The 22,044-nt window shown below is 46.7% G+C and overlaps 1 protein-coding gene across 1 annotated transcript in view; it reads left to right on the top strand.

Annotated features, from left to right (window-relative positions):
- The window catches only part of polr3glb (polymerase (RNA) III (DNA directed) polypeptide G like b), a 123,531-nt gene that overhangs the window by 11,047 nt on the left and 90,440 nt on the right, over window positions 1-22,044 (top strand). Inside the window, exon 2 of the mRNA XM_034173729.1 lies at window positions 14,578-14,707. Coding sequence (XP_034029620.1) covers window positions 14,578-14,707 — 130 coding nt within the window. The remainder of the gene's footprint in view (window positions 1-14,577; window positions 14,708-22,044) is intronic.

Raw genomic sequence — 22,044 nt, 5'->3', positions numbered from 1 at the left:
ATCAGCGGAGGCTTTATATGACGCCGTGGAACGCATCAGAATTTTCTGAGCCCACTCCCAGGTTTGTCAGCAATGGAGGATTAGACTAAGCACCAAAGGGACCAGGGAGTTAAGATCAACTGAGGAGAAGAGTGCGGGTTGATGACCAAAGACCACGTGGAACGGAGAGTAACTGGTGGAAGCGGAGGGCAAACTGTTATGTGCAAGTTCTATCCAAAGGAGTTGATCGGACCAGGAAGCGGGATGGCGTGACGCTAGTAACCAAAGCCCTTTCTCCAACTCCTGATTCCAAAGCCACTTTCACTGTTAACAGTTCGCGGTCGCCGATGCCAGAATTTCGTTCTGCTGGGGACTGTTTTTTTTTTGACAAAAAGGCGCACGGATGCAGCCTGTTGTCAGAGAGACTTCTCTGAGTTAAGACCTCCCCCACACTCACATAGGAGGCATCGATTTTAACCACAAACTGCCAAGCGGGGTCTGGGAGGAGCAGCACAGGGGCCACGGTAAAGCGATTCTTTAGGACTCTAAACGCCTCGTCACACTCCGGCATCCAGACAAACAGGCGGAGGGACGAGGTCACTGCATGTAGAGGAGCTGCAATAGTACTAAAACCCTGGATGAACTTGCGGTAGAAGTTGGCGAAATCTAAAAATCACTGAACCTCCTTGCAGGATTGTGGGAACTGCCCACTTCTGTACCGCCGTCACCTTAGCAGGATCCATTTTAATTTCACCTGCAGAGATTACAAAACCAAGAAAAGAGATCGTGGATCTGTGAAATTCACATTTTTCCGCCTTTACAAAAAGTTCGTTTTGCAATAAGGTTTGTAATACCAGATGGACATGATGTGTGTGTGTGGCCAGATCATGGGAAAATATTAGGATGTTGTCTAAATAAACAAAGACAAATTTATAAAGAAAATCCTGTAGCATGTCGTTGACTAGATTTTGAAATACAGCAGGTGCATTCATTTTCCCCATGGCGGAGACGCTTCGGGAAGGAGCTCGATAGCACAATCATAGTCGCAATGTGGAGGTAATGATTTAGCTTTGGCTTTACTGAAAACGACTGCCAGATCATGGTAACATTCAGGAACTCAGACATACATTATTACATACCAGACTCCATGAAACGATTTCACACTTTGAGAGTAATTAACAACAGACTGAGAACCAGAACGAAGGACTACATTGGATGGGACCAGTTTGGATTCCGGAAAGGGATGGGAACAAGAGAGGCAGTGGCCATCATTAGAATGTTATCAGAACGTAACATCGAACGTAACATCGAACACAATGTTGATTATGTTTGTTTTGTCGACTACGAGAAGGCATTCGATCGGGTGGACTGGACAAAACTGATGGCCGTTTTGAAAGACCTGGGAGCAGATTGGAGGGAGAGGAGATTGATCAAAGCCCTTTACATGGGACAGACGGCAACAGTGCGAACTGACCAGGGGATGGCTGGACCACCTATCATTGGAAGAGGAGTGCGACAGGGCTGTCTACTGTCTCCGCTGCTTTTTAACATCTTTGCAGAGACAATGATGAAGGAGGCCATGGAAGGATTGGAAGAAGGAGTGAAGATGGGAGGACACTTGATCCAAGCTGTGAGATTTGCAGAGGATCAGGCAGTGATAGCGAACACAGCAAAAGGACTCCAGACCATCATGACGAAGCTAAATGAGGTGGTGGAGCAATACGGAATAAGAATAAACAAGACCAAGATGAAGGTAATGAAGATTGGGAAAGGTGAATATGAGCAGTTGCAGATCAACATCGCTGGCCAGGTACTACAACAAGTCCAACAATTCAAATATCTTGTGAAGCCTGCTTACAGATGATGGACGTAGCAAAAAAGAAGTGAGGAAAAGAATTGCTATGGCAAAAGACGCATTCAACAAACATCAAGCGCTACTCACTGGAAAGACCAACCAAAACCTGAAGAAGAGACTAATCAAGACTTTAGTTTGGAGTGTACTCCTTTATGGATCAGACACCTGGACATTGAAGAAAGAAGACATGAAGAGACTAGAGAGCTGTGAGATGTGGTTTTGGAGGAGGATGGAAAAGATCAGCTGGAGAGAGCACGTGAGAAATGAAGAATTACTGAGGAGAGTTGGAGAAAAGAGAACCCTAAAAGTTACAATCTGGAAGAGGAAAGCGCGATGGATTGGCCACATCATGAGATCAGAAGGAATGTTAAGAACAGTGCTGGAGGGCAGAGCAGATGGAAAGAGAGGGAGAGGAAGGAAGAGGTTGGCAATGCTGGACAACATACAAGAAGGGCGTGGCTATCACATCATAAATGAGATGGCGATGGATCGAGAGAGATGGTGTGCGGTTGTGCATGCTGGACCTGCCCAAGAGCAGACCACCTAAGAAGAAGAAGAAGTTTTAAATTAGTTTTGATTGACACCCGTAGGGCAACATCACATCCTGCCAATGATGCGGCCGCAACACACGAGGGCTGCCCCCAGCGGCTCCCTCGCCGGCAGCCAACGGGGGGTCCGGGCCGTGCGCGCAAACATATCCGGCCACCTTCAGGAGTCCACAGACAAGCAAACAAAAATAACCAATAAAGGCAGCATTAAAGGAAGAAAAAGTAAGTGCAAAGAGGAGTCAAGTGAACCGAGTGGAAACTTTCACTCTCCATGTCTTAAACTATCGACATTAGCCATTAGCAGTTAGCCGCTAACTCCTGTTAGCTGTCTGCATCTTAAAAAAGGTCCATGTCCTAATGCTTTAGATTCTTCCGGATAAAGTCAGTTGCTAAGAGATGGGTCCTCGAATCATTTTTCTTGGCCTGTCGACAGGGTGATGCGGAGAATCGCGGGAAAGACGATCCCAAATTTAATCCCCTGGCAGTTCCGCAGGAGCTGCTTAGCCTCCGTAAACGCCGCTCTCCTCTTAGCCACCACAGCGGTGTAATCAGGAAAGATACTCACTTTCTTGCTATGGGTGATGAGTGAGGCTGTGCGGGCAGCTTTGCGAAATACCATCTCTCCTCTCCTGAAAATAGTGAAATTTCACTACCATAACTCTCGGGGCTCTCCTTCGTTGGGCGGCAGCCGCAGGGGGCCTGGTCTACAGTTGTGGCAAAGTCGAGGCCCAGCAGCTCCTGCAGTATCTTAGCCATAGCCTCTGTAGGCCGCTGGCCTCCGTTGTTCTCAATTCCCTCCTTTATCTGATAATGCTAACGTTGCAGCCTTCCAAGTCATCCAGCTTTAGCCGTAGCAACCTCCGACTTCAGCCGGCCGACATCTCCCTCCAAATTCGTCATCTTATCCGAGTACATGTTCAGTCTGTCTTCCAGATCCTTCACCCGAGTTTCTTGTTTCGCCATGTTGTCCCATATATAATCTATTTTGGCATTTAAATCATGCATGCATGAGTCTATACGAGACAGTATCTTGCTCTCACTTCATGCGATAGCTGCCATCACTTCAGATAAATCCACAGTCTCGTCGCTCGAGGGTCTAGCAGAGCCCACGGCTTTAGCGGCCTGGTCTTTACCAGATTTATTTTTGCTCATAGCAGCTTCAGAGCTGTCGTGAAAGGCATGCAAATTTGAAAACCAGAAGGTTTGATGGATCTGTATCTTGCGAGTTAGTCAGCTTTCTTTGGGGTTGACCAAAAAATTTAAATATTTGTTAAAAAGTTCACCCTAGTTAGGAGCTCCGCCAAAACATGTCTCTACGTTATCGCTCACCAGCACCCCTCTACGCCTGTCATAATTTTGACCTCCCCTGCACCTGTCATGATTTGATACAGATCACGATACACCTGTCATGATTCGTTACAGAGCACGATACACCTGTCATGATTCGTTACAGATCACAATACACCTGTCATGATTCGTTACAGATGACAATACACCTGTTATAATTCCACACTTATCACGATACACCTGTCATGATTTGATACAGATTACAATATACTTGCCATGATTCATTACAGATCACAATACACCTGTCATGATTCGATACATAGGACGATACTCCTGTCATGATTTGATACATATCACGATGCACCAGTCATGATTCGATACAGATCACGATATACCTGTCATGATTCGATACAGATCACGATACACCTGTCATGATTTGATACATATCACGATACACCTGTTATAATTCGATACTTATCACGATACACCTGTCATGATTCGATACAGATAACAATACACCTGCCATGATTCGTTATATATCATGATATACCTGTTATGATTCATTACATATCATAATATACCTGTCATGATTCAATACAGGTCATGATACACCTGTCATGATTTGATACAGATCACGATACACCTGTTATAATTCGATACATATCACGATACACCTGTCATGATTTGATACAGATCACGATACACCTGTTATAATTTGATACATATCACGATACACCTGTCATGATTTGATACAGATCACGATGCACCTGTCATGATTCGATACAGATCACTATACACCTGTCATGATTTGATACATATCACGATACACCTGTCATGATTTGATACAGATCACGATGCACCTGTCATGATTTGATACAGATCACAATACACCTGTTATGATTCGATACATATCACGATACACCTGTCATGATTTGATACAGATCACGATGCACCTGTCATGATTCGATACAGATCACTATACACCTGTCATGATTTGTTACATATCATGATACACCAGTCATGATTGTGTAGCCATTGTGGGTCGTGTGTCTGAGAGGAACGAGCTGGAGTACTGGTTGGTCATCACAGACTTTGTGGACTGGTGTGAGCGTAACCACTTGTGTCTTAACACCAGAAAGACGAAGGAGATGGTGATCGACTTCAGGAGGAAACCACCACCTATAAACCACCTATAGTTAGTCCAGAGGTGAGCCGTATACAGGGGTGTACAGTACGATTTAAACAATGTCAGCTTTACCTCATCAGTACAGGAGCCAAACTTACGCATGAGTGTATCTGCCTGAGCATACAACATTCTGTATTGACTATAGACATCATCATCGTCTGTCTTGTCTGAAGTGACGATGTGCCCAAGATACTTGATTTTACATGTCATACTCAATACAATATTTGACAGATAAAAATCAGGATATTTCATATGTCTGTCCTCTTTGGTCCTACAGATCATAATCAAGCTCTTAGCTGCATTGTATTTGATGTCATGCTCCCCCCCATAAGCTGAGCAAATGTTTAGTAACTCCTGTAAACCAGCAGTGCTTGGACTAAAGACTACTAAATCATCTGCATACATTAGATGATTCAGAACCATGTTTCCAGCAACACAACCAGTTTTACATGCTTTGAGCCTAGTTGACAGTTCATCAAGCTACATATTAAATAGAACTGGGGACAGGATTCCCCCCTGTCTGACTCCATTGCAAACTCTAAATGGAGCAGAAACACTGTTTCCCCATTTCCTCTTGTTCTGTCTGAGTCTTGTTCTGTCTGAGTTATTTTCATTAGTTACTTCATCCAAACCATCAACATGTTTATTAGACCCCATTCCTACCAGGCTGCTCAAGGAAGCCCTACCATTATTTAATGCTTCGATCTTAAATATGATCAATCTATCTTTGTTAGTTGGCTATGTACCACAGGCTTTTAAGGTGGCAGTAATTAAACCATTACTTAAAAAGCCATCACTTGACCCAGTTATCTTAGCTAATTATAGGCCAATCTCCAACCTTCCTTTTCTCTCAAAAATTCTTGAAAGGGTAGTTGTAAAACAGCTAACTGATCATCTGCAGAGGAATGGTCTATTTGAAGAGTTTCAGTCAGGTTTTAGAATTCATCATAGTACAGAAACAGCATTAGTGAAGGTTACAAATGATCTTCTTATGGCCTCGGACAGTGGACTCATCTCTGTGCTTGTTCTGTTAGACCTCAGTGCTGCTTTTGATACTGTTGACCATAAAATTTTATTACAGAGATTAGAGCATGCCATAGGTATTAAAGGCACTGCGCTGCGGTGGTTTGAATCATATTTGTCTAATAGATTACAATTTGTTCATGTAAATGGGGAATCTTCTTCACAGACTAAAGTTAATTATGGAGTTCCACAAGGTTCTGTGCTAGGACCAATTTTATTCACTTTATATATGCTTCCCTTAGGCAGTATTATTAGACGGTATTGCTTAAATTTTCATTGTTACGCAGATGATACCCAGCTTTATCTATCCATGAAGCCAGACAACACACACCAATTAGCTAAACTGCAGGATTGTTTTACAGACATAAAGACATGGATGACCTCTAATTTCCTGCTTTTAAACTCAGATAAAACTGAAGTTATTGTACTTGGCCCCACAAATCTTAGAAACATGGTGTCTAACCAGATCCTTACTGTGGATGGCATTACCCTGACCTCTAGTAATACTGTGAGAAATCTTGGAGTCATTTTTGATCAGGATATGTCATTCAAAGCGCATATTAAACAAATATGTAGGACTGCTTTTTTGCATTTACGCAATATCTCTAAAATCAGAAAGGTCTTGTCTCAGAGTGATGCTGAAAAACTAATTCATGCATTTATTTCCTCTAGGCTGGACTATTGTAATTCATTATTATCAGGTTGTCCTAAAAGTTCCCTAAAAAGCCTTCAGTTAATTCAAAATGCTGCAGCTAGAGTACTGACGGGGACTAGAAGGAGAGAGCATATCTCACCCATATTGGCCTCTCTTCATTGGCTTCCTGTTAATTCTAGAATAGAATTTAAAATTCTTCTTCTTACTTATAAGGTTTTGAATAATCAGGTCCCATCTTAGGGACCTCGTAGTACCATATCACCCCAATAGAGCGCTTCGCTCTCAGACTGCAGGCTTACTTGTAGTTCCTAGGGTTTGTAAGAGTAGAATGGGAGGCAGAGCCTTCAGCTTTCAGGCTCCTCTCCTGTGGAACCAGCTCCCAATTCAGATCAGGGAGACAGACACCCTCTCTACTTTTAAGATTAGGCTTAAAACTTTCCTTTTTGCTAAAGCTTATAGTTAGGGCTGGATCAGGTGACCCTGAACCATCCCTTAGTTATGCTGCTATAGACGTAGACTGCTGGGGGGTTCCCATGATGCACTGTTTCTTTCTCTTTTTGCTCTGTATGCACCACTCTGCATTTAATCATTAGTGATCGATCTCTGCTCCCCTCCACAGCATGTCTTTTTCCTGGTTCTCTCCCTCAGCCCCAACCAGTCCCAGCAGAAGACTGCCCCTCCCTGAGCCTGGTTCTGCTGGAGGTTTCTTCCTGTTAAAAGGGAGTTTTTCCTTCCCACTGTAGCCAAGTGCTTGCTCACAGGGGGTCGTTTTGACCGTTGGGGTTTTACATAATTATTGTATGGCCTTGCCTTACAATATAAAGCGCCTTGGGGCAACTGTTTGTTGTGATTTGGCGCTATATAAAAAAAATTGATTGATTGATTGATTAACCTGCATTGTTTGCTGCACATACCAATAAATTAAAATGCGCACAATATATTTAGGTACACCTTTTTCATTTAATTTCATAAATAATTTGCGATGATTCACCCTGTCAAACGCCTTTGATGCATTTAAAAAACACATAAAAACTGAAGAGTTCTGTCTCTTGTACGAGGTCTGTTAGAAAAGTAACGGACCTTTTTATTTTTTTCAAAAACTATATAGATTTGAATCACGTGCAATTACATCAGACAAGTTTGAACCCTCGTGCGCATGCTTGAGTTTTTCCACGCCTGTCGGTTGCGTCATTCGCCTGTGGGCAGGCTTTGAGTGAGCACTGGTCCACCCCTCCCGTCGGAATTCTTTTGTTTCAGACACATGGGAATTCCAACCTGGCCTTACCTGCTTTTTAGATTTAGTTTTTGGAAGGGACTCACTTGATTTGAGCAGTACTTTGACAATGTCCTCAGACATAGCTCTAACAGCTGCTCTGTGTTCAAGAGTTTTTACAGTTAGCATCCTTACACGTAAGAGCTTCCCTGGACAGGTAGATATTTCTCAGCAGATCATCAGTGATCACAGAATAGGATTGTACTTCAGCTGCTGTGAGAGAGGTCCAATCCACATAAGACAGACAACTTTCATTTTTATACATTTCCAATACAGGTAAAAACTGACAATTAACTTGCATCCCAAATGGAATATGGTCAGCTGTTGAAAGCTCATAAAATATTTTCATATCAGTCAAAGATGCATGAGCATCTGCATCTGTACTGTTACAAGTTTTATTATTGCTTATCTTTGCACACGCTGTTTAATGCACATTTTCCTCTACTCGCACTCATCTTGTGTGTTTTTAAGAGCTGACGTAACGTGAATTTCTCCACTGTGGGATCAATAAAGTCTTATCTTATGATTCGATACATATCACAATATACATGTCATGATTCCATACATATCATGATACACCTGTCATGATTTGATACATATCTTGATATGCCTGTCATGATTCGATGTGAGTACAAGTGTGAGTACATACATTCGGGCACTCACCAACACAGCTTTCCACAGCTATGGAAAAAAATCTGTGATCGTACCAGTGCCTAAGGTCTCATGCCAGGCTACAAATAATGATTTCAGACCTGTGGCGCTAACTTCAATTATAATGAAATGTTTTGAAATAATTGTGGTAAATATGCTCAAACCGGATGTCGTTGACAGCCTCAATCCCCTGCAGTTCGCCTATAGGCAGGGCCGCGGGATAGTGGATGCTGCCATCACTGTCACACATATGACTAACAAAAACCTGGAGCACCCCTAAGCCTATGCCAGAGTGTTATTTGTCGACTTTAGTTGTGCTTTTAACACAATCCAGCCTTACTTGATTATACAAAAACGTATCAGTTTGAATGTAAATGCTGGCATGGTGAAATGGTTTTATTCATTATTGACTAGTCGGTCACAGCAGGTCATTGTCAACGGTTCACTCTCCACTGTTACACAGAGTAGCACAGGTGTGCCCCGGGGTTGCGTGAGCTCTTCACTTCTTTTTACATTGTATACAAATGAATGTAGGAGCTCTTACCCTACTCTAATTATATCAAATCAAATCAATTTTATTTATATAGCGCCAAATCACAACAACCAGTTGCCCCAAGGCGCTTTATATTGTAAGGCAAAGCCATACAATAATTACATAAAACCCCAACGGTCAAAACGACCCCCTGTGAGCAAGCACTTGGCGACAGTGGGAAGGAAAAACTCCCTTTTAACAGGAAGAAACCTCCAGCAGAACCAGGCTCAGGGAGGGGCAGCCTTCTGCTGGGACTGGTTGGGGCTGAGGGAGAGAACCAGGAAAAAGACATGCTGTGGAGGGGAGCAGAGATCGATCACTAATGATTAAATGCAGAGTGGTCTCAAACTTGATGAGTGGTATCATCAAGTTTTCTGATGACACCATAATTTTCAGCCTGCTGGACACAAAATCTGATCCCAGTGTGTACTTCAGGGACATGGACAATTTTTAATCCTGGTGTCATGATCACCATTTGGTACTTAACAAAACAAAAACCAAAGAGATGGTCTTTGACCTTTGTGGGACCCTGTGACCCTTAGCAACAGTGTCATAGAAGAAGTGCCTTCATATAAATATCTTGGCCTGATGATGTCTCATGTCTTCAGCTGGAGTGAACATGTGGACTTTCTGTGCAGTAGATCAGCACAGAGAGACTACATTTCCTCAGAAGGCTGCATCTGTGTGGTGTGAGCCCACGGATCAGGGCCGTATTCTACAACGCAGTCTTTGAAGTATTGTGAGATACGAGGTCTGTCCAAAAAGTATCGTACCTTTTTATTTTTTTCAAAAACTATATGGATTTGAATCACGTGTGATTGCATCAGCCAAGCTTGAACCTTCGTGCGCATGCGAGAGTTTTTTCACGCGGTTGAGTTTTTTCACGCGGCTGTTAGAGACAGCCAGTTGGAAACCATTCGATAGATTCAGTTGGATATCGGTGAAGATTCTGTCGGCGTCACACAGATTATGGACTGTTAAAACCTTTTTAAAGACGGCCCACAGCGGCAGAGGGCATGCGGCGCGCCAAGCGGCCATCGACAGGCTGGATCAACCAGATCATTTCTAAACTGAACACTGTGTTGATCCGGGACATCATGTGACTACCACAGAAATGGCAACAGAGCTGGACATCAGCACTTTTGCGGCACATTCCACTGTTACAGGAGATTTTGTAATGAAAGACGTGCGGAGGATTTCGCTCGTCGGCACGAAGCAGCTCAGGACGCACAGCAAAAAAAAAAAACACCTCCGTGTTGGAAACCATTCAGAAGATTCAGATGGCTTTCAATGGCTTTCAGTCGAGTGAGTATCCGAGAAATTGTGTAACAGCTGGACATGCCACATGCACGCACGCACACACCCACTCCCACTCACACACACACACACATGCACACTAGGGTGGTTCAAAAAAATAAAAGTTGGAAATTCATTACTCTCACCCCTTCATTTTATGATGCTTTGGGAAAAAAGAAAGCCTGCCAAATATTTTTGTCATACATTAATATTTAGAGGTAGCACATCATAGCTGAAGGTTGTAAATATATCAGTTATCGCTGCCCGAGTGCCCATGCAATAGGTTATCCATTATCCAGTATCTAATCACATCACTTATAAAGAGGATAGAAGTTAACCACCTGAGTGTAACTAAAGTATAATTTTATATTCAATTTAAAACTATACCTGGGTTTAAATATTTCTCACAAACAACATACTTTCAAAAATGGTATTTTAGGCTACAAGCTGAAAATTTTGCTTCAATTCACAGCTTCTTTTCTTTCAGATCTTTGGTGATGGTGAATCTAACATGAGATAAATGTAAAAAGAGACACTTGCTGACTTAACATGCTTAACCATTAACTGGAAACTTCAGTAAAACATGTCAGCTACTAGAAGTAGAACATTTGTATACCTTATTGGTTCCACCGACTGAAATAAAGGGAAACAAATTGCCCTCAAATGGGCAAATACTCAAGGTATTTTTCTTCAAACACACTGATTTGAAGAAAACTGTCCATGATGCTGCTGTGACCTCTATAGACATGGCAATTCCTTTTTGGGAGAGAGCTAGAATCCCACTGAGGGCAAAGCAGCATCTGATCACAAAGTTAGAAAAGGTGTTCGGAAAATGGAAAACATTGAAAAAGACCAAGAATCGCAATACAGACAAGCAGAAGAAAGATGAAACAGTGTTTTGTGAATCTTTGGAGGACTTGTTTGACATGGCACATCAGGATGTCCTAACAATGATAAAGTTTGAAGATGACAGACAGTTCCTACTTGCTCAGCGAGAGAAAGGTAGAGGATGCATGACAGGCATAGATAAAATACAAACTGCCAAAGAACAAAGAGCAGAAAAAAGGAAAGCTGCAGAAGCAAAATACAAAGAGAAACTGGAGGAGCCTGGACCATCTAATGTCTCACTACCTGACACTGTCTCCAGCCAGAGTGAAGAGAACACAGAAAGTCCAGATGAAGAATTTGTTATGCCAGTGCCACAAAAAGCCAGTAAAATTAAAGCTGTTGTAACACCAGGACTTGCAGCAGCATTGGATAGGACCAAAACAACAGACAGAAGTGCCACCTATATTCTGACTGAAACGGCAGCAAGTCTTGGTCATGATGCAGCAACTTAAATATCATTATCATGTAAAGGATGTTCTCTTATGTTACACAGCTGAATAATTGGTTCTTGTGCTGATTCATACATTTTTGAATATTAAGTACTGCAAGGCATAAAGAATATTATTGTTTGGAGCTAGATCAAAATATATGTGGAAATATATAAAGCATAGACTTATTTAAATTTATCAATAATGAAACAGTATTTCATCAATAAAATGAAAATGCAATGTTTGATTGTTACAAAATCTTTGCTACCCCAGTATGTAGGTACTGTAGGAGCATGATACATGTACGAGAAGAACTGCATCTCACAATTCATTGTTTAGTGTTAACTATTTTATGGGATATGAAAAGATTTGATTTTCCAATGTATTGCCATAATTTCTGTCCTGACATATCAATATTAAACTGACAGAAATAATTTGGAAATATCTGGAAATGACCATACTATATGACAAAGTTATTGCCAGCAAAATATTTAAGGGCTGTGTGCTACCAGTAAAAATGATTACAGTTTTATGAAATTGTACATATGTTTTTATGTTAGGTACAACAAATTTAGAGGGTGAGACTTGAAGTTTTTTGAAAAAAATTTTTTGACCATTTTTATGGACCACTCTAGTGCACACACACACATGCACTCACACACACACACGCACACACACACGCACTCACACACACACACACGCACTCACACACACACACGCACACACACACGCACTCACACACACACACGCACTCACACACACACACTCACTCACACACGCACTCACACACACACACACACGCACTCACACACACACTCACTCACGCACACACACCCACTCACGCACTCGCACGCACTCACACACACACGCATGCACACTCACACACACACACGCACTCACACACGCACACACACACTCACTCACACACACGCACGCACACACACTCACACACACACGCACTCACACACGCATGCACACACACGCACACACACACACGCACACACACATGCACACAGACACACACACTCACACACACACACACACACAGAATGTATTTAGTTTGTGCACTTGAATCAAAGTTTTTTGTGGTGGTGTCAGGTTTGTTTTTTTAACTCTTTCTGTTTCTAAATTTGTTTTCAGATCATTTTCACAGAACATTGGTTTTCTCTGCTGTGTATAACTCAGCCCCAACCAGTCCCAGCAGAAGACTGCCCCTCCCTGAGCCTGGTTCTGCTGGAGGTTTCTTCCTGTTAAAAGGGAGTTTTTCCTTCCCACTGTAGCCAAGTGCTTGCTCACAGGGGGTCGTTTTGACCGTTGGGGTTTTACATAATTATTGTATGGCCTTGCCTTACAATATAAAGCACCTTGGGGCAACTGTTTGTTGTGATTTGGCGCTATATAAAAAAATTGATTGATTGATTGTCGTTGCTTTTTGTCACTTGGTTTCCGACTGATAACTGGAAGACAAACAGGCATAAAACTGGAACCTGCATCCAGTTTTGGTGGTGAAGGTAAATCCAGGACAGAAAAATGAGAGTGACTGAGGCACTTTGGACTGAGATATAACTCAAAATGTAAAAATTAAATGGGCTTTTCAATATTAAATTCAAGTGTCCACAAAATCCACAATCTGGATAAGATCCAGATCAAATTTTGTCAGTCGATAAAGGAAACCATCCCACATAACATTCTCAAATATGAAAGAAATTTAATCGTTTTTGACAGTGTTAATGTTGTGTGGGCCGCTGAAGAGGAGGTACTGCTGGCCCACCACCACCAGATGGCGCCCTGCTTGGAGTGCGGGCTCCAAGCACGAGAGGGCGTCGGAGCCACTGGAGGTGACAGCTGTCACATCATCACCACCAGCTGTCACCCATCACCACCATTACAAAGACCGGACTGTAACTCCACCTCCTCGCCGAGAAATCTTCTACCATACAGGTGCTAACTTCTCTGCTGAACCTTAATTTGAGTATTAGTCTGATCTCGTTTTGCAGCCGTTTTCCTGGGACGGATACCCTGTCTGCTGAGTTGGCGTTTGGTGTGGACTGCGACGGCTTCGCCTCCCACCCCACCCAGATAAGTGGTTAGACAGGAGCTGCACGAGTGTGTGATTGGAGGTGGAGGTTCTCCCTCCTAACTGTGTACAGACTGTGGGATTACTGAGTGTGCGAACTCACACTCATCCAGAACTGTTTCTGTTTTCTGCCAGCAGTACCGGGTCTGACTGCTGAAGACAGTGGCCACCTGGGGCGCAGGGCTTGGCGGCTCCGGTGTTCTTCAGGTCCGTTGGTGGTGAGGGCTGTGTGGGATCCGGCTCTTCTCGCACCGGACGTCTCCTATCTTCGAGCCTGCCACACGTCACCTTTTGTCGGATTGATATAACGCATATTTGTATCTGTCTGTATTACGTTGTGCATTGTCCCTTCATTAACGCCCCCTGTTGTGGGTCCGTGTCACGACACTTCCCCAACAGTTAAGACCTTTTGAAAATTTGTTCAATGGTAAAGGATAGGGATTTTTCCAAAATTCCAAAATTTTTCCTGACTTTGACCTTTGACCTTCCAAACTGAACGGGTTCTTGCCTATCAAATTATGAATCTTCAGTAAAAATTTCATAAGAGTATATGAAAAATTGTAGGCTCCAGGCTGTTCACAAACAAACAGACAAACAGATAAACAGAGGTGAAAACATAAGGTTTTGAAAAAAATCAATTTAATACAGGCTTCACAGTGCGATTATTACAACTCATGATGCGTTATTACACCCCAAGCACCGATGTTAAACTCTAAAGATCACTCTATATGGACAAGAAGAGGGTCCAAGCACTAATCCTTGAGGTACTTGGAACAGGTGCACAATGAACTAGGCCACATCCTGACAAGGGTAAACATGGGAAGGGCTGCTCTTCAGACTTGAAAGACCTCCTTACAAAGTGTGGCTTCACATTGTTCTGCTCCTTTCTGTGCCCCCAGCTCATGGAGCAGAAGCCCCTCCCCCTGGCAGTCAGTGAAGAGGCAGAGTACCTGTTGGCTCTGAAGCAGGAGTTCAGGGGAGCGATGAGGAGTTTACCCTTCTTCATCCGGCCCGCTGCTCCTCACCGAGGTCACACAGCACACGCGTCAAAATTCACAATACGGGAAATGTTTTTCAGTTCATCACACACTCATGAATCAGAAGTATTTGTGCCTGATTGTAATGTGTGTATACACACACACACACACACACACACGTATATGTATTAGCGCCTTGTGGCAACCTTGTTGTGATTTGGCGCTATACAAATGAAATAAATTGAAATGAAGAAATTGAAATTGAAATTGTGGTTCTGAAAAACAATCTTTTTGGTTCCTTTAAGGGTAAAAAAAAATTGGGTGAAATTTCATGAGATTTGTAAAATATGAACGAGTGAGTAATATTCTGAGTTCTGGTCTGGATAAATGAGTTCGTTAGTGGCACATTTTGTTCCAGCTGCCTCAGGTGGCATTTTTGATATGGACGTCCTGATCACAGACCCTCAGAGTGGGAGGACGAACCGTCATTCCTGTCCAGCAGCAGGTCCTGGATCACGTTGCTGCTGTCAGTAATTTTGCTGAATGAGGAGTTGCACTTATCCAGGACTATAATCAGATCCTAACCGAGGATGAACAGCAGCGCCACCTGCTGCAAGTTGTTGAGTGGCATCGACGTCAGTTCCTGGAGGCAAAGAAAATGGGAACCAAATCCCCCATGACTATTTGCACGGTTCTTGCCAGCGCAGTTGCACGTAGGACACCGGCCCTCGAGGACTGGAGTTGAAGACCAGTGCCCTATGCTGTGATTCAACCAGCGTGGGGTGGGGGAGGTTTCCTGAACAGAAGCATGAGATGCTACATTCTGCTGAGAGATCAGTGCATGTGAGGCAGCGAGTGTGGAGCAGAGTGAAGATTTGAACACAAGTGAAGCAACATTTTACAAAAACACAAAACTGGAGCTGCTTTATTTCTCTCTCCGCCATCTCTACTGGTGCGGTTCTGACGGCACATCCTGTTCACACCGTGTGCGCGTGTCAGCGACAATTATACTCAATTTATGAGATGATGAGATGAAATAAATGGCCAAAATTGTTGTGTGGGCCGCTGAAGATGAGGTACTGCTGGCCCACCACCACCAGAGGGCGCCCTGCTTGGAGTGCGGGCTCCAAGCATGAAAGGGCGCCAGACCTAGAAGAAGTGACAGCTGTCATTCATCCCCTGCACCAGCTGTCACTCGTTCATCATCATCACCACCATAAAAGCCGGACTGCAACTCCACCTCCTCGCCGAGAAATCGACTACCATTCCTGAGGTAATCCTTCTCTGCAGTATTTGGATTAATCCACGTTTTGATCTCTCTTTGCAGCCGTTTATTCCTGTGGGACAGTTTTGTTGGAGCGGCGTGTTGTGGGAACCGCGACGTCTTCGCCTCCCACTCCCTCCAGATAAGTGACTGACAGGAGCTGCTTAAGTGTATGATTGGAGGTGGAGGTGCTCCCTCCCATCAGTGTTGGACTGTGTATTACTGAGTGTGCGGACTCACACTCACACATCCTGTTTTTTGCTCTCTGCCAGCAGTACCAGGGTCGACAGCCGGGGACAGAGGCCACCTGGGGATTCGGGACTTGGCGGCTCCGGTGTTCTTCAGGCCGTTGGTGGTGGAAGCCGTGTGGAGTACGGCTTCTGTCTCGTCGGGGGGGTCTCCTATCTTCGAGCCTGCCACACGTCACCTGGTGCTAATTGACTGTGCATATTTTCTGTATCTTTTCGTTGTGTAGTGTCACAACATTAAATTGTTACCTTTTGGTTTATTCATTGTCCGTTCATTTGCGCCCCCTGTTGTGGGTCCGTGCTACGACACCTTCCCAACAGGATTTCTCGGCCATCGTCATGGATTCCGAGGGGCGTCAACCCGAGTTTGAACGGCCAATGGAAGAGCCAGGAGTGCAGGCGTCAGCGGGAGGCGTGTTGAGTGAGCTGCAGCAGATCTTAACCGCCTTCACGGCTCGGTTAGATTCTGTGACCGAGCAGAGTGTCCTCCTTGATCGGAGGGTGGAGGCTCTCACCGCCAGGGTGGAAGCGCGCGATCAGGGCGCTGCTGCAGCCACTCCTCTGGCTGGTCCTGGGCCTGTATCAGACGTTCCACTGGTCGTTCAACGAACCCCCCCACCGTCCCCTGAAGCATACATAAGCCCTCCGGAACCGTACGGGGGCTGTGTCGAGACGTGCGCGGACTTCCTCATGCAGTGTTTGCTTGTCTTTTCACAGCGCCCTGTCATGTACGCATCAGACGCTAGCCGGGTGGCTTATGTTATTAATTTGCTTTGAGGAGAGGCACGCGCATGGGCTACGGCGCTTTGGGAGCAGAATTCACGGCTCCTAACGTCGTATACTGGGTTTGTACGGGAGTTCAAACAAGTGTTTGATCATCCCAACAGAGGCGAGACCGCTTCGAACGTGCTGCTGTCGATGAGACAGGGGCGCCGTAGCACAGCCGAGTATGCAGTCGACTTCCGCATCGCGGCAGCGAGGTCCGGCTGGAATAACGTTGCGCTCCGCGCCGCCTTTGTAAATGGACTGTCCCCGGTCCTTAAGGAGCACCTACTGGCCAAGGAGGAACTGCGGGATTTTGACGGGCTTGTCGATTTAGTTATACGCTTAGACAACCGTTTAAACGAGCATTGTCGGGAGCAGGCCGGGGGGCGTGACCGGGCACGAGCCGTCCCTCCCCCTTCCGGTTCCGACAAGGTGACGTCGTCCCCACGCTTCACTGCCAGAGAGCTCCGTGTGGCTACAGCTCCCCCTGCTGAGGAGGCTATGGACACGAGCAGGGCCAAATTAAAATCAAATATCAGACAAAGGAGGCTGGCCCGCGGGGAGTGTTTTGTCTGCGGCTCTTGCGAGCACATGCAGAAGGACTGCCCTAAAACGGTCAAACTACAACGCCCGTCCTTAGAAACTGGGCTAAGGGTGGGCCATAACACGCACGCGGGAAAACCCCGCAAATCTGCACGAATCCCAGTAACAATCCTTTGTGGGGATTTAACCCTTCACGCCCCAGCACTGGTAGACACTGGGTCTGAAGGCAATCTGCTGGACAGCAGATGGGTAAAGGAAGTAGGGCTCCCTCTGGTGGCTCTGCCGGCACCATTGCAGGTGCGAGCACTAGATGGCACCCTGCTTCCAGTAATCACACATCAGACACAACCAGTGACTTTGGTTGTGTCTGGGAATCACAGGGAGGAGATAGTGTTCCATGTCACACCATCTACCTCCCGAGTGATTTTGGGCTTTCCATGGATGGTGAAGCACAATCCCCGGATTGATTGGCCGTCTGGGGTTGTGACGCAGTGGAGCGAAACCTGCCACCGGGAGTGCTTAGGATCCTCGGTTCCTCCCGGCACTACGGCTAATGAGGAGGTCAAAGTCCCCCCCAATCTATCGGCGGTGCCAAAGGAGTACCATGATCTTGCTGACGTTTTCAGCAAAGATCTGGCGCTCACTCTTCCCCCGCACCGACCGTATGATTGTGCCATCGATTTGGTCCCGGGCGCTGAGTACCCGTCCAGTAGACTGTACAACCTCTCACGTCCGGAACGCGAATCAATGGAGACCTACATCCGGGACTCCTTAGCTGCCGGGCTGATCTAAAACTCCACCTCCCCGATGTGTGCTGGTTTCTTTTTTGTGGGCAAGAAAGACGGCGGACTCCGTCCATGCATTGATTACAGAGGGCTGAACGAGATCACGGTTCGCAACCGATACCCGTTGCCCCTGTTGGATTCTGTGTTTACGCCCCTGCATGGAGCCCAAATTTTCACTAAATTGGATCTTAGAAACGCGTACCACCTGGTTCGGATCCGGGAGGGAGACGAATGGAAGACGGCGTTTAACACCCCGTTAGGTCACTTTGAGTACCTGGTCATGCTGTTCGGCCTCACCAACGCCCCCGCGACGTTCCAAGCTTTGGTAAACGACGTCTTGCGGGACTTCCTGCATCGGTTCGTCTTAGTATATCTGGACGATATACTCATCTTCTCCCCGGACCCTGAGACCCATGTCCAGCATGTACGTCAGGTCCTACAGCGGTTGTTGGAGAATCGGCTGTTTGTGAAGGGCGAGAAGTGCGAGTTCCACCGCACTTCTTTGTCCTTCCTGGGGTTCATAATCTCCTCCAACTCCGTCGCCCCTGATCCGGCCAAGGTTGCGGCGGTGAGAGATTGGCCCCAACCGATAAGCTGCAGGAAACTACAGCAGTTCCTCGGCTTTGCAAATTTCTGTAGGAGGTTCATCAAGGGTTACAGTCAGGTAGTTAGCCCCCTGACTGCCCTGACCTCCACCAAAGTCCCCTTCACCTGGTCGGATCGGTGCGAAGCCGCGTTCCAGGAGTTGAAACGCCGGTTCTCGACTGCACCAGTTCTGGTGCAGCCTGATCCTGATCGCCAGTACGTAGTTGAAGTGGACGCCTCTGACTCAGGGATAGGAGCCATGCTGTCCCAGAGCGTGGAGGCTGATAAAGTTCTCCATCCTTGTGCCTTTTATTCCCGCAGGTTGACCCCAGCTGAACGGAACTATGACGTCGGCAATCGGGAACTCCTCGCGGTGAAGGAGGCTCTTGAAGAGTGGAGACACCTGCTGGAGGGGGCGTCGTTGCCCTTCACGGTTTTTACGGACCATCGGAACCTGGAGTACATCCGGACCGCCAAGCGGCTGAACCCCAGGCAAGCCCGCTGGTCTCTGTTCTTCGGGCGCTTTGACTTCCAGATCACGTACCGCCCCGGGACCAAGAACCAAAAACCAGATGCATTGTCCCGGGTGCATGAAGAAGAAGCCAAAGCGGAGCTGTCGAACCCCACTGAGACCATCATCCCCGAGTCCACTGTCGTGGCCACCCTCACCTGGGACGTGGAGAAGACCGTCCGGGAGGCCCTGACAAGAAGCCCGGACCCGGGGACTGGCCCCAAGAACAGACTATACGTCCCACCAGAGGCAAGAGCTGCCGTCTTGGACTTCTGTCACGGGTCCAAGCTGTCCTGTCATGCCGGAGTGCGCAGGACCGTGGCAGTAGTCCAGCAGCGCTTCTGGTGGGCGTCCCTGGAACCATCTGCGCCTGTACCATCTGCGCCAGGGGTAAGGCGGACCACCGGAGGACGACGGGACTCCTCCATCCCCTGCCAGTGCCTCATCACCCCTGGTCTCACATCGGCCTGGACTTCGTCACGGGCCTCCCGCCGTCCCAGGGCAACACCGTGATTCTCACGATAGTGGACCGGTTCTCCAAGGCGGCCCACTTCGTGGCCCTCCCGAAGCTCCCGACGGCCCAAGAGACGGCAGACCTCCTGGTCCACCACGTCATGCGGCTGCATGGGATACCGTCGGACGTCGTCTTGGATCGGGGCCCCCAGTTCTCTTCACAGGTGTGGAAGAGTTTCTGTAAGGAGCTGGGGGCCACCGTAAGTCTCTCGTCCGGGTACCACCCCCAGACCAACGGCCAGGCAGAGCGGGCTAACCAGGAGTTAGAGCAAGCCCTCCGATGTGTCACCTCCGCGCATCCGGCGGCCTGGAGTCACCATCTGGCCTGGATCGAGTATGCCCACAACAGCCAAGTTTCGCCTGCTACCGGCCTCTCCCCTTTTGAGGCATGTTTGGGGTACCAGCCCCCATTGTTCCCGTTGGTGGAGGGAGAGGTCGGTGTGCCCTCGGTCCAGGCCCACCTCAGGAGGTGCCGCCGGGTGTGGCGGGCCGCCCGCTCTGCATTGGTAAAGGCCCGGACGAGGGCTAAGGCCCATGCGGACCACCGGCGTTCCCCGGCCCCCACATACCAGCCTGGGCAGGAGGTGTGGCTTTCGACCAAGGACATCCCTCTGTGTGTTGACTCCCCTAAATTGAAAGACAGATTCATCGGACCATTTAAGATCCTCAAGATCATCAACCCGGCCGCAGTGAAGCTTCGACTCCCGGCTTCACTGCAGATTCACCCCGTCTTTCATGTTTCCCGTCTCAAGCCACACCACACCTCGCCCCTCTGTACTCCCGGACCAACGCTGCCTCCTGCCCGGCTCATCGACGGGGAGCCTGCCTGGACAGTCCGCAGGCTCCTGGACGTCCGTCGTAAGGGCCGGGGTTTCCAATATCTGGTGGACTGGGAGGGGTATGGACCCGAGGAACGCTCCTGGGTGAAGAGGAGCTTCATCCTGGACCCGGCCCTCCTGGCCGAATTCTACGCACGGCATCTGGACAAGCCTGGGCGGACGCCAGGAGGTGCCGTTGAGGGGGGGGGTCCTGTTGTGTGGGCCGCAGAAGAGGAGGTACTGCTGGCCCACCACCACCAGAGGGCGCCCTGCTTGGAGTGCGGGCTCCAAGCATGAAAGGGCGCCAGACCTAGAAGAAGTGACAGCTGTCATTCATCCCCTGCACCAGCTGTCACTCGTTCATCATCATCACCACCATAAAAGCCGGACTGCAACTCCACCTCCTCGCCGAGAAATCGACTACCATTCCAGAGGTAATCCTTCTCTGCAGTATTTGGATTAATCCACGTTTTGATCTCTGTTTGCAGCCGTTTATTCCTGTGGGACAGTTTTGTTGGAGCGGCGTGTTGTGGGAACCGCGACGTCTTCGCCTCCCACTCCCTCCAGATAAGTGACTGACAGGAGCTGCTTAAGTGTATGATTGGAGGTGGAGGTGCTCCCTCCCATCAGTGTTGGACTGTGTATTACTGAGTGTGCGGACTCACACTCACACATCCTGTTTTTTGCTCTCTGCCAGCAGTACCAGGGTCGACAGCCGGGGACAGAGGCCACCTGGGGATTCAGGACTTGGCGGCTCCGGTGTTCTTCAGGCCGTTGGTGGTGGAAGCCGTGTGGAGTACGGCTTCTCTCTCGTCGGGGGGGTCTCCTATCTTCGAGCCTGCCACACGTCACCTGGTGCTAATTGACTGTGCATATTTTCTGTATCTTTTCGTTGTGTAGTGTCACAACATTAAATTGTTACCTTTTGGTTTACTCATTGTCCGTTCATTTGCGCCCCCTGTTGTGGGTCCGTGCTACGACACCTTCCCAACAAAAATTCCTTAAAAAAGGAGAATATATGAATGAACTGAATAAAAATCATGCATACGTGTGTTAAAAAAAACATAAAAGAAAGCTGATGTGGAGAAACTCTGCAGTGATGATCAGAAGCAGAAATCACATGAAGCAGGTGAGAACTCTGAACTTTAACAGGCTGTTATTTTCCAAAGGAATTTTTTTTAGATCTTGAGCTTAATGTAGCCGTTTTATTTTCAAAACGTGACTGAAGAAAAAAAACAGGATGAATTCATCATCACACTTAAAAGAACTCAAGCAATAATAAAAATATAAGCTGCTAATTTTTATGATATTTTTGAAAGCTATTAGGCTACAGCTATATGTTTTATTTATTTCAAAG

This window comes from Thalassophryne amazonica, chromosome 7, assembly GCF_902500255.1.
Source record: "Thalassophryne amazonica chromosome 7, fThaAma1.1, whole genome shotgun sequence".
NCBI lineage: Eukaryota > Metazoa > Chordata > Actinopteri > Batrachoidiformes > Batrachoididae > Thalassophryne > Thalassophryne amazonica.
The sequence above is the reverse complement of the archived record's forward strand: the minus strand, read 5'-3'. Positions and strand labels throughout refer to the sequence as shown.